The 14,232-nt window shown below is 43.2% G+C and overlaps 1 protein-coding gene across 1 annotated transcript in view; it reads left to right on the top strand.

The window, feature by feature from the left end:
• Positions 1 to 14,026, top strand: part of LOC114663813 (zinc transporter 8-like) — a 28,948-nt gene extending 14,922 nt beyond the window's left edge. Inside the window, exons 4-8 of the mRNA XM_051935985.1 lie at positions 2,865 to 3,018; positions 5,504 to 5,720; positions 7,503 to 7,608; positions 11,261 to 11,395; positions 13,502 to 14,026. Coding sequence (XP_051791945.1) covers positions 2,865 to 3,018; positions 5,504 to 5,720; positions 7,503 to 7,608; positions 11,261 to 11,395; positions 13,502 to 13,647 — 758 coding nt within the window. The 3' untranslated portion in view covers positions 13,648 to 14,026. The remainder of the gene's footprint in view (positions 1 to 2,864; positions 3,019 to 5,503; positions 5,721 to 7,502; positions 7,609 to 11,260; positions 11,396 to 13,501) is intronic.
• The last annotated feature ends 206 nt before the right edge of the window (positions 14,027 to 14,232 follow it).

Genomic DNA, 14,232 nt, shown 5'->3' with positions numbered 1-14,232 from the left:
TTCTCCCCCGATCCTTCGATCCAACTGGTGACACAGTCGGGTAATGGCCGTGGCCACCTGTCACAAGGGCTACCCCTACATTTGCTCCAGGGTTACTGGACTAGAGGTCCACGTAGCAGCCCCTTGGGGTCTCTTTGTCTGGACAGATTTCAATGGCAGCACCCAAACTGCATGTTCCTTTAGGGGGCCTGCACAGCCCCTTGTGCTTACTGGTGACACCACATGTCCCCTTTCAGTTATGAGGTTTTGTCATTCGTGCATTCACGCCATCTCTTAATCAAGTGCCAGAAAAACCTTCTCCATAACGTCCTTGGAGAGGAAAACAGGTCACACTTCTCAGATTGTTACGTATGTACAGTATATATAAATATGGTATCACTTTAGAGTAGGTGTCCCTAATTACATTGTACTTACCATGTAATTACCTGTATAATTACAGAGTAACTCTGCGTTATTACCTTGTATTTACTGTGTAACACAATGTAATGCTGTGGTCACGCACTCTATTGTAATTGTTATTCTACAGTTTATGTACATACGTACTTTTAAAAATGATTACAACTGGGTAATTAATTATAGCCTTACACAGTATTGCATAGTAAGTACAAGGTAATAACACCTAGTTGCTCTCTAATTATATAAGTAATTATATGGTAAGTACAGTGTATTAGGGACACCTAATCTAAAGTGATACCATTCATAAATACAAGGGACGTTCAAAAAGTCTATTTATTAAGAATTTCAAAAACTAACGACATCACTTTTCTACATAGTCACCTTCCTTTGCGATGAAATTTTCCCAACGTCGTACCAACTTTTTAATGCCATCAGCTCAAATGTTTTCGGTTGAGCGCGTAGCCAGTGACGCACCGCTGTTTTCACTTCACATCGTGGCTATAGCTGGACATCCCAAGTGCTCTCAGCGTCCGTCACACTTGTACGGCCATTTTCGAACATTTCACACGACTCTCTGACTTGATCCCCATACTGAGCGTACAAGCGGAGATGAATTGGTGCTCCCGGCACACCTTCTGCCCACAAAAAAGCGTAGGACAGAACGCTGTTCCTCTTTGGTGCAGTTTCTAAGTTTGGCAGCCATCTTCACCACAGGGTGACAACTCTGATGCTAACACTGCAGGGGCGGCCAGTGGCTTGCCAGACAGAACTGGTCACATGACACCCTCAGACTCGACCAATCACTGCTCCTCCCGAGAACCTTTTTGAACGTCCCTCTCATATATATATATATATATATAGTGTACAGATACACATCCCGTATATACACTGAATATACAACATACTGTGCCGATGGAGGGGTGTCACTTGTGTATGAGCAGAATGTCCATAAACTCCAACTAACTCATTTTAAATGATGGCATATCATATCATATTAATAAAAATGTTACAAAAATAACAAAAAATTTACATTTTACACAAAGGTAACCAAGAAGGCCTTTTTATATTTATTTACTAATTTTACCTTGAGTGACACGAGCCACGCTTTTGAATTTTTATGTCTTCTTTCTCACAGTTCCTTTTCGCTGAAGGTTATCCCACAAATGAACGTGTGGGCATAACAATAAGCCCGAGGCGCGACTTTAAATATTAATGTCTGCCAGGCGTTACATCGCCCCCGCCGTGTCCCTGGACTTGAACCGGGAGCGTCTCGGCATATTAAAAGCCTGGCTGTTGTTTAAGTCTCGAGCCTTGAGAAGGTAAATCTGCATAAAGAGACGCGGCGCTCAGTGACAGAATTATTGGCTGACATGAGCCACCATCCCGGGTCATTGATCTTGCGATCTTTAATGCAGAGAGTGCAGAGTGAATGAATCAAATATTTATGCCAACATTAAGTCGTAAACAGCGCGTCCTATTTATCAAAAGCTGCTCTCCTCCACGGTCCGGCTGGCACTCCTGGGCGCTTTTGTTTCATGGGCCTTCTTTTTTTTTTTTTTTAAGGACAGGAGTGGCTGGCATTAAAATGAGATTTATTAAAGATGCAATAGCCGCACTCAAATTAAACGGTCGCGGAATCCTAACGCCGGCATCAAATATGCATTAAAGGGGCGCTATTAAAAAAGCATATGTCTTCATTTATGAAGCAATAATCTCTCTGAGATGTTCGCTCCCAGCTCCGCTGCCTCTTTTTGATGGACACTTGAGAAGATGACAGAATGAAGGAGACTTTTTTGTAAGGTCAAGTTAGCCCCCCCCCCCATCACTGCACTCCTTCTCCTTGGCATTGACTCCACTTCTCTTCTCTGTTGCCGCATCCTTTTTTTTCTTATTATCTAGTCAAGTCTTTCTGTTTTTGAACTGATAATTTCATTTACGCCGGAGACGTGCAAACCAAACGCAAGACAGACGTAATTTATTTAGAGGTTCTGTGGTTCTTCTGGACTTTCATTTCAATCTCTTCTCTTCACGACCTGCCACCCTGTGACCTTCATGCTGGCTACCTGCCTGGCAGTAGTTAGCCCCGGGATGCCACACTGACCCATTGGCACACCTCACTGGCGCGGCTGGCCAGCAAAGAGGCCATCAGCCTGAAACAGACTACAAACACATTCTCCTGTAAACATTTTGCTACAACATTGGCAGAAACTCTTAGTGGTCACTGGAGGGGGGGGGGGGGGTCTGGAATTTTAGGAATATGGGGTCAGAGTTGCTCAGTTTATTCCTCTGTGATCACACATTTAATTGTGTCTCTCGTGGACGTCAAAGATACGTAAGACAAATCACAGTGCGGCCTTTCAAATGCTGAACTATACGTCTCGGTCTAAATTCCATCCGCAATACAAAATGAGAGGATGTCACATTGTACTAGAAGTCAGCTTTATAGCGGCCCTTTGACTTTCATTTAGAAATCCTGGGAGCCCTGCTGTCTGTCTTCACAATCTGGCTGGTAACTGGCGTCCTTGTGTACCTGGCCTGTGAGAGGCTCATAAATGACGACTACACCATTGAGGGCACCATCATGCTCATCACCTCCGGCTGCGCCGTCTTAGCCAACGTTATGTGAGTTCTGCTCTTTCTTTGATTTGTTATTCACATTGTTGTAAATGGGCTGAAAAAACCGATATTCTATCAACGAACCAGAAGAGTCGTACGAGTGCCATTAAAGTATACTATTGATATTTAAGAGCTAACTGAAAAATAGTACATATAAAGGACAGAGCAGAAAAATGAAAGGCACTATATAAAAAGGGAGATAGACATGTAAGGCACTATATAAAATAAATAGAAAGATGAGAAAGACACTATAGATAGATAGATAGATAGATAGATAGATAGATAGATAGATAGATAGATAGATAGATAGATAGATAGATAGATAGATAGATAGATAGATAGATAGATAACATAGTTGGCAGGATTAGATAGATAGATAGATAGATAGATAGATAGATAGATAGATAGATAGATAGATAGATAGATAGATAGATAGATAGATAGATAGATAGATAGATAGATAGCATAGTTGGCAGGATTAGATAGATAGATAGATAGATAGATAGATAGATAGATAGATAGATAGATAGATAGATAGATAGATAGATAGATAGATAGATAGATAGATAGATAGATAGCATAGTTGGCAGGATTAGATAGATAGATAGATAGATAGATAGATAGATAGATAGATAGATAGCGTAGTTGGCAGGATTAGATAGATAGATAGCGTAGTTGGCAGGATTAGATAGATAGATAGATAGCGTAGTTGGCAGGATTAGATAGATAGATAGCGTAGTTGGCAGGATTAGATAGATAGATAGATAGATAGATAGATAGATAGATAGATAGATAGATAGCATAGTTGGCAGGATTAGATAGATAGATAGCGTAGTTGGCAGGATTAGATAGATAGATAGATAGCGTAGTTGGCAGGATTAGATAGATAGATAGATAGATAGATAGCATAGTTGGCAGGATTAGATAGATAGATAGCGTAGTTGGCAGGATTAGATAGATAGATAGCGTAGTTGGCAGGATTAGATAGATAGATAGATAGATAGATAGATAGATAGATAGATAGATAGATAGATAGATAGATAGATAGATAGATAGATAGATAGCGTAGTTGGCAGGATTAGATAGATAGATAGCGTAGTTGGCAGGATTAGATAGATAGATAGATAGCGTAGTTGGCAGGATTAGATAGATAGATAGATAGATAGATAGATAGATAGTGTAGTTGGCAGGATTAGATAGATAGATAGATAGATAGCGTAGTTGGCAGGATTAGATAGGTAGACAGGGTGCCTCCATAACATTTTCAGACCCCTTCACTTTTGTCCCGTTTTGCCCAAATCATTTCAATTCTTTTTTTCTCTCATCAAACAACACTCGGTACCCCAGAATGTCAAACTGAAAACAGGATCGTAGAATTTTTTTCAAGTTTATTGAAAATACCCCACTGAAACATGTCATTGACACGAGTATTTGGATTCTTCACTCAGTTCTTCATTGTGGCAGCAATTCCAGCCTTGTTGTTGTGTTTGATGTCACAAGCGTCACACACACCTGGATTTCGGGATATTCTGCCATCCTTCTCCACAGATCCTCTCCTTCTCTGTCAGCTCGGCTGGAGACTGATGATGAACATTGGATTTTTTCGAAGCCTGGGTATCTTAACTCCCTTCCCAGGATTCCCAGGGTTGTCCCTAAGCCGCTCCTGTGTTGTGTTTGCTTTGTCCTGTTGGCAGGAGTCCCATCAACCCAGTCAGAGGTCTCGAGTGCTCTGATCAAACTTTCATTGCGGAGATCTCCACACTTTGCTCGATTCAGCTTTCCCATAATGCTGTCTGGTCTCCCAGTCCCTGCTGCTGCCACCGCTATGCTTCACTGTTAGAATGGCATTGCATAGGTGATGAGCCGTGCCTGACCATCTCCACCTCTTTGTCTTGGTTTCATCAGACCACTGGGTTCTTGGTCACCTCCAAGTGTTAACTTTGGCAAGGCAGCCAGCTCAAGGAGGAGTTGTGGCTGTTCATGTCTTCCATGTCCAAATTGCGGAGCCCCCTGTGCTCTTGTGACCCTTCATTTCTGTGGCCTTCCCTGGGTCTCTGCAGGCTTGTGGACCTCATTGTTTTGGTTTTTTGCCCACCTGTGGACCTCCTATAGAGAGGTGTGTGCCTCCCCTTATCATAGTCAATCAATCAAGATGGCCACAAGTGGACTCTACACGAGGTGTAGAAACATCTCAGCGATGATCAATGGGGTGGGACGTACCTGAGCCCAAGCAGAAGGTCCAAGTACTTGTGGCAATTGGATTTTTCCGTTTCTTATTTTTAATAAAGTTATAAAATCCTGTTTCCGCTTTGTCATTTTGGGGTATTGAAGTGTTGCTTGATGAGGGGGAAAAAATGAATGGAAATGATGTGAGCACAAAGTGGCAAAGAACAAAATGTGACAAAAGTGAAAGGGGTCTGAAGACGCTATGAAGGCGCGGGCACAGCACTGTCCACCTCGTACATCCATTGTGTTTGTCTTCTCTCACCAGAATGGGCCTGGTGCTTCACCAGTCTGGGCATGGGCACAGCCATGGAGGGCACAGCAACCACTCCCATGACAATGACATTGAGAAGTGTGCCACGGAGAGAGGAGAGAAGAAGCGGCCTCAGCCTAATGCCAGCGTGAGAGCAGCTTTTGTTCACGTGGTCGGCGATCTCCTGCAGAGCATCAGCGTGCTTGTCAGCGCCATCATCATTTTCTTTAAGGTCAGTCGTAAAAACACACAACACACACGGCTCCTTTGTCATGTTTATACGGGGATTGACCACTTTATTAGGTTCACCAGCTGGACAGCGCTTTGGACTTGAAGACCCCCTTCTCCCCCTCTGCAACCCAAAGGGGCTGCCATCTAGCATCATGGGGGAGGTAACGCTCTGACCAGGCTTGCTCCCCCGATCTTTCCAGCAAAGAGGTGTCCCGGCCATCTGTGACAGCACATAAGACCCAAAAGTTTCAAAAGCACTTCCAATAATGGCCACTGGTGAGGGAGCAACACCATCCAAACCCCCGGCTTGATACAAATGGACCTTGAAAAATCTTCATAAAATACACTTTCACAAAATGCTTTTCCATACAATGGAGCTCAAGAAGCCCATAAACCCTGAGGCAGTCCGACACACACAAAGTCCCAACTCAGTGATCCAGAAACGGAACCAAAGAGACAGAGTGGGAGGATCAAAATCCCAAGAAAGTGGAGGAAAAGCCCGAGAACTCACCAGAACTCCCAGTGCGCATTCACACACTGAACCGTCAAGAGCCGTGGGAGACCCTCCAGGATTTACAGGGCGGAGGGCAGTCACTGGTGGTGACCATCACATGGCCCCGCCTCTTGAGGGACCACCCACAAAACACATGGAGCATCACCAAGGCAAAGTACACAAAGCACACAATACATGAAGGAAACATTAACATAAAACAAGGAGCCAAAAGTGAACAACAAATCCATAAAACAAGAATATGAACCACCAGCCACGGGAGGAAACCCGGAAGAAACATAACAGTGGGCACCATTAGGGACCACCCCCAGCCCCATGAAAGAAAAGCTGGCAAGTGGAGTCCCTTGCGGTTCATTGCACATGCTTTGCTGGAGCTAGGATGTCAATTTCATTGGATTTTCTGCTTTTTTTTTGCTTCTGTCTGAGGGTCACAGTTTAGTATTTTGTTTTGGGAATTGTTTGTTTGGCAACTCCTTTAGCCTCCTTTTTGTGTCTTTGAGAAGTTTGTTGTATTTTTCTGTTTTTTGGAAATAAATCCTCCTTTTTATAAAGATTCTTTGATGCCCATCTGTTTCTAAGCCAAGGGTTTACAGTAATCCCTTCCCCTCTGAGGGCATTTGGATTAATTTTAGGACTTTTGAACCCACACTGACCTTGTGGTCCGGTGTAAGGGGCACCCAGACAGTGCAGGGCTGCAGATGAGTGGACCTTTTCTGGAGGCTTCACACCACTTGGGCTATTTCTTTGTGTGTTGTACACATGTCAGGTCCCCCTAGATGCCTGTGTCTGACAATTTTTCTTCTTTGTCATCATCGCAAACCATATGGTGTAAGTAATCATATCAAAAAGATATCATTTTTGGGGAGGTGTATTCGTTTAAATGAGATGGGCTGTTATCAACAGATCACGCATATGCACATCAGAGTGTCAATGAGCAAGATGGAAAATTTAAAGGGCTTTGAATACATAAAAGTGGGGGGGGGGTGACATTGTGACAGACAGGTCACTGACATTGTGACCTGATCATTTTTCCTGGAATGGAAAAAAATGGACAGATAACAAGGCCTGGAATATCTGTGGGACTACAGGGGGTTTGCAGTAGGGGACCACCACCAGATATTCTGAACAACTTCTGCAGCATTTTGAAATTGGCTTGGGTGGGTAGGCAAGGAGGCGGGGCTAAGGGAGGAGCCTAAATCCACTTCTGACCGCTCATGTTGGGTGCCTTCCCAAAGTTGCCTTGTGTAATGATTGTCTTCTTACTTTTCACAGCCGGAGTATAAAATGGCAGATCCCATCTGTACCTTCCTCTTCTCCCTTTTTGTGCTGACCACCACTTTCACAATTCTACGGGACATCTTACTTGTGTTAATGGAAGGTAAGCTTTGTTTTATTGATTTCCATGCCATTCTGTGTTACCCTCAGGTGCAGGGCCTGGGATGCTCGTCCAGTGTAGGGTCTCCCTATTACAGCCATATATGCGAGGCCTGTCTATTAAATAGCAAGCCTGACAGAATAACTCACTTTAATTTGTATAAATTCTAATGCTTGTCCCCTTCATTATACTCCCTATTCGCAATTACGCACTGATGCAGTCCTGGTTTCCATTGGTCGAAGTTTTGGAGCAGATCAGTTTCTGTCATCTGTTTCAGGACTTCTGACGTTTCCTTCTTTACTCCTTTACTGCATCCATTGACTCAAAGTGTGTTCCTTTAAGCACTGATTTCAATTTAGGAAAAACACACGGGCACGAGACATGCAGTCTTTTCCGTAAGTCTCAGTAAGCATTTGAAAAGATTTGAAAAGACCTTCATGATCAAACTGTGGTGAGGCATAGATCAGGGTAAGAGGATCAACCCATTTGAAAAGCTTTGAATGTTCCCAGTAGTACAGTGGCCTTAACAATTGTGAAACGGAAGACGTTTGGAACCAACATCCTGCCAAACTAGACGGAAGCCATTTTTGAGAAATAAGTATATGGCAGCCCACCTGGAGTTTGAGAGTATGAGGAAGAAAATCCTCTGGTCTGAAGAGACAAAAATCGAACTCTTTTGGCAAAACTCCAAGCATAATGTTTGGTGAAGTACCAGGCACTGCTCATCATCTGCCTGAATCCATCCTATGGTGAAATATGGTGGTAACAGAATCATGTAATGGAGGTGTAAGGACAGGAAGGCTAGTCAAGGAAGGGTGAAAGCAGCCAAATCCTGAGAGGTCCTTCATGAAAACCTGCGCCACCTCACACTGGGGTGACAGTTGACCTTTCCACATAACAAAGACCTTTGGGAGAAGTCTCTGAGTGTTCTTGAGTCTAGCCAAAGATCTGATGTAAGGCCTATCTGAGGTGTAGTATTCTCCTAGAAATCTCACGGAGACGACTTCACTGTTGGGGTGAGGGTCAGTATACGGTGAAGTTTACATCCAACAGGGCAGAGTGGGTCCATTTATTTGATTCTAATTATCAATGAACTTTGGTCAGGAGTTAGAGGGACTAACTAAGGGGGCAATTACCTTTGCACACAGTCAATGCAGGTATTGGGTACATCTATTGCTTAAATATTTTGGGCAGCATTTTACAAATATTTTTATATGTTTCCTGTAATAATGTTGTTATTAATATGGTGTTTCCCCCAAGACAAAACTGGTGTGGCACCTCCTAAACCAAGCTTATCTGGTCTGCCCAGCAGTGGCTCACCTGACTTCTGCCAGGACCCTGAGGCTACCTGCTGGCTTCAAAATGGGTAACTGGCAAAACAACTATAAATATACCAAAAAAATATAATAAATACACTAAAAGAGGAAGGTAACCATAAACCACTGGCTTGTATTAAAGAGCAACGAAGAATCTGTTAAAACTCAAAGATCTATTTTGGAAAAAGCAGAAAAATATCAGCAAGCAGAGGCACAACAGTGTTGCCTAAAAGGCAGTTCTAAGCAAACAAGTCCCAAAACCTTATCCACCAATCAGAATCCTTTAAACAGAGAGCAATAAATCAAGACTGCGGTGGGTTGGCACCCTGCCCAGGATTGTTTCCTGCCTTGTGCCCTGTGTTGGCTGGGATTGGCTCCAGCAGACCCCCGTGACCCTGTGTTTGGATTCAGCGGGTTAGAAAATGGTTGTTTGGTTGGTTGGCAATAAATCAAGAAAAACAGCAAATCCAATAATGAATGATCCCCAAGTCCTGAGCCTTCTCAGCCAATTTTAAATAGCCAGAGGGAGGGCTCAGAAATGGTGACATCAGGATGGCCCGCCTCCTGTGGGGTGCCACCCACAAACAACATTACTACTTTTACACAAAATCACATATAAAGTCAACAACAAAGAAAAAACATATGGGCATGAAAAATAATACAAACACACATATCTAAAACAGATACGTAACAATTACATTTTGTCTGAAGATCTGAAGCCATTCTCTGAGACAAATACAACAATACAGAATATCGGGGGGCAAATACTTTTTCACAACACTGCTTGCCTGTCATATTCGGGGCATCACATTGACCTCCACACGAGGATATGAGCAGTAAACACATGAAAATTACACATGGAGCCTGAACCCTAAGCGTAACCCTCCCACTTCTGAAGGCTGGCCAAACATCCACTAGTTGGCACCAAGTAGGAGGGCAGTTTGAAGTTGAAACTGATGCCACCCTGCCTGTCCCATGCCTAATTATTCCCCCATCGTCATCGTCAAACACTTTCCTAGACAGAACAGTCCCCTGATTGGCCCACAGAATCGCTCAAAATGTCACCAGGATTGGCTGATTGGAGTGGATGGGGCGACACACAGTTTGGCCGTTGATGTGAATTTCACGCGCCCTCCGCATTCTCAAGCAGACTCTTGGCGCTCGCCGGCCGATTGGGTGCTGATTAATTATTTGAGCCGCGCAGAAGCTCTCCTTCACAGTTATTACTTTAAATTACCTGTCATTTTAAAGGGCACGCTGATGGGGTGGGTGAACTGTTTGGCTCAGTGCCCTTTTTCTTCAGGCGTACTTTGAGAAGAAATCCATTCCTTGTTGAAAGTTGTCTGCGGCAAAACTCAGGCTACCTGCAGCCTGGCGAGCGGCTGAGCCATTAAGCGGATCTGCAGGAAGATGGCAGCGCAACCCTGATTAGAATCAACGGGCACGTTTTCCTGCGTTTCGTTAATTACTGCAGCATTCCTTCCATTCCCAATTCTTTATTCTGCAGTTACACCCCTTAATGAGTGCCATCGATCCATCCATCCATTACAGGATCTCAGAGAGCTGGCGTTTATCTCAGAAGCATCAGATGCTGGCACATACTAACTCCAGATGGGATGCCAGGTCTCCACAGCACCAACTCACTTTGGGATGGGGAAGAACACACACAGTGACACAGAGAAAATCGGCAGAGTCCACTCACGCTGTCTCCAGGCTGGGAATTGAAGCCAAATCCCTGGAACCGAGAACCAGTAAAGTAAATAAATGGTCCACCCAGGGTTATCTGCTTTTATTTACTGACTTACATTGGATGGATGGGCAGCACCAGAACACTTCGTCAGTTAAAATAATCCTGGCAGCATTGGGCACAAGGTGAGGACAAGTCCTAGATGAGGTGCCAGTCCAGTACAGGACCCCCACACACCGGCCCCTGGGTCACTTCTGCATCGTTTCTCCTCTCCTCTAAATGACGCTGACATTTCTGTAGCCGCAGACCCACCATCGTTGACACTGGACCCCGTGCCATCATGTCTCCTTCAGTCCATCTCCCCCTCCTTGGTCCCCTACACTTCTCCTCTCTTTAACGCCTCACTGACTCTGCTATTGATCTTCACTGGTCTTCATTGCAGTACATCTGATGCTGCCGGGTTTCATTTCCAGCTCAGATGGGATTCTGAAGGGTTAGCATGTAAATAATCCGATGAACGTTTTAGTTAATGAGGAATTAAGTAGGTGAGTTTTAACTCAAACAATTTCAATACCATCACTGATTGGCCAGTCAGCAGCGAACTTCAGCCAAGTTCATTTATTTTTTTCTCTCTCGTTCTTATTTGCTGTAGGAGCGCCAGCAGGTATCAAGTACAACGCCATACGGGAGACTATAATGAAAGTGAAAGGCGTCAACGCCATCCACAACCTGCACATCTGGGCCCTGACCATGAACCAGGCCGTTCTCTCGGCACACGTCGCCATCGGTGAGTATTCAGAGTGGGGACCCTGCCTGTTGGTGGTCCACCAGGTCATCCTTCAGGACTGAGTGAGACAAGGATCATGGAATAGGCAAAGTGCTTCATGTAAGCAAAAGGAAAATAAAAATCCAGTGTGTTGTGTCTGTGATGAAATACGTTGGCAGGACCTGCTGCTCTCTGTGTGTGTGGTTTGGACAAAAGTCATTCAGGAGCAAACTTGGGCCATTTTTTGAAGGAGGGCATTGGGCAAAGAATGAAACTCCTCTATTGTTGAGCAATTAACTGAAATAGCAAGCAACAAATCAACTAGCAGAATAGCCAGAGAGTGAATACAGGCTTCTGATTGGCTGATTGATTCAAGATAAAGTGAATATGTGAGTCAGTGTGTTCTGTCCTTCTGATTGGTTAAAATATCGTAGATAAAGTGAATACTTGAGTGAGTGCACACAGCCCACCTGATTGATTCAAGATAAAGTGAGCTTTGTTTATTCATTTCAGATAAAAATACATAAGTGAGTCAATGTGTACAGACCTTATAAATGGTTGATTAAAGATGACATAAATATATATTATAACATGTTATGTGTATATATTATATAGTAAATATATATTATAACATGTTATATGGCAGCACGGTGGCACAGTGGGTAGCGCTGCTGCCTCACAGTTAGGAGACCTGGGTTCACTTCCTGGGTCCTTCCTGCATGGAGTTTGCATGTTCTCCCCGTGTCTACGTGGGTTTCCTCCGGGTGCTCCGGTTTCCTCCCATAGTCCAAAGACATGTAGGTTAGGTGCATTGACGATCCTAAATTGTTCCTAGTGTGGGTGTGTGTGTGTGCCCTGCAGTGGGCTGGCTTCCTGCCTTGTGCCCTGTGCTGGCTGGGATTGGCTCCAGCAGACCCCCGTGACCCTGTGTTTGAATATAATAGATAGATAGATAGATAGATAGATAGACACTCGAGTGAGTGTAAGGTTTGCCTGATTGGTTGATTAGGTAATTCATTAATTAAAGATTCATTGAATGGGAGTTAATGTGTACAGCTGTTCTAAATGATTAATTGATAATATATGAGTGTGTGTGTCTGGGCCTCCTGATTGGTTTATTCATAAAAGATGACTGTGTCAGTCAATGTGTATAGTCCTTCTGATTGGATGATTAATTAACTGAATAAAGGTAAACTGAATGTGTGAGTGAGTGTGTGCATATGGTCCTCCTGATTGGTTAACTGATGAACCTCCTGATTGGTTTATTAATTTAAGATAAAAATACAAACGTGAGCCATTATATGCAAGCCTTCAGATTGGTTGATTAAAGATGACATGAATATATACAAGTGAGTGTGTTTGGTCCATCTGATTGTTTGATTAACTAATTAATTCCTAAAATATAAATTGAATGTGAGCCAATGAGCCAGCTGTTCTGACCAAGTAATTGATTAACGATAAAGTATATATGGGGAGTGTGTTCAGTTGTTCTGATTGGTTAGTTGATTAAAAATAAAGTAAATATGTTAGTAAGTGTGTATGGACCTCCTGATTGGCTTATTAGTTAATGATAAAGATGTCAGTCAATGTATATAGTCCTAATAGCTGATTGTAGAAAAAATAAATCTGCTAGTGTGTTGGAGAATTAATTAATTAAAGAATATGTGAGTCAGTATGTAGAGTCCTTTTGATTGGCTGAATGATTAAAAATTGACGTATGAGTGAATTTTGTATGGTTTCCTTTATTGGATAATCAATCATTCAATCAATTAATTAATTAATTAAAGAAATTGAATATGTGAGTTAATGTGTACATCAGTTCAGATTGGTTAATTGATTAAAGATAAAATGAATTCGTGAGTTGGTGCGTACAGGCCTTTCAGATTGGTTTATTAATTAAAAATTAACTATGTGAGTCAATGTGTGCAGGCCTCCTGATTGGGTGATTAAAGATGAATATGTGAGTGTGTGCAGTGCTCCTGATTGGTGGATTAGTTAATCAATTAAAGAGTGTGTGATTGAATGTGTACAGTCCTTCTGATTGGTGGGCTGATTAACGATGACATGAATCGAGGGTCTGCTGCTTGCCTCTCTGACTTTTCCCTTTCTTGACTTCACCTCCCGCAGATGACACAGTGGACACCCAGCTGGCTCTTAAAGAGATGACCCAGGCTTGTTTCGACAATTACAGCTTCCACTCCGTCACAATTCAAGTGGAGACACAGGCCGACCAGAAACCCGAGTGTGTGCTTTGTCAGGACCCCAAAGATTAGTTCATCTTCACGATAAGGTGCTCAGAGTAACCAGGGACTGGACACGTGATACGGACTGGCACTTCACTAACAGAGCTGCTGCTCCTGTGACTCAGCAGAGGACGACAGTGGCAGCGATGGAGTGGACAGATGGACCCCCAGTGTCAGATAAATCTTAGTTCTTAGTTCTCTGCCTTTGAAGAAAATTCAGCTACCACTTATGGAAAGCCAGCAGATGCTAACATTTAATTTGCTTTACAGGATAATAAAAGTGCTATGAGTACCGACGTTTTAAACCGATCCATGCATTTTTAAAGCTGGGATATTTAAATAAATTCAAAATTCAGTATTAAGTATTTTTGCAGGCAAATGAGATTGAAATGAACCTGGTGATGAAATTAAAAGTCTCTAATGTGAGGAAAAAGGCAAAGCAGGCGTTGGCAGGAAGGTCACGAGTGCCCAGCAGTCGTCACAGGCTTGGTAATGCCAGTGGCACCAGCGCCATTCCTTCCACTTCTCAAGGATGTGCACTCTCTTGTTTCGTATGTTACCTGTGATGTGAAACGGCAGAATGTCATGTCACCTACCATCCGATGGGGGTCTTAT

This window comes from Erpetoichthys calabaricus, chromosome 13 (assembly GCF_900747795.2).
Source record: "Erpetoichthys calabaricus chromosome 13, fErpCal1.3, whole genome shotgun sequence".
Classification (NCBI taxonomy): domain Eukaryota; kingdom Metazoa; phylum Chordata; class Cladistia; order Polypteriformes; family Polypteridae; genus Erpetoichthys; species Erpetoichthys calabaricus.
Note: the sequence above shows the minus strand (reverse complement) of the source record. Positions and strands in the feature narration are given on the sequence as shown.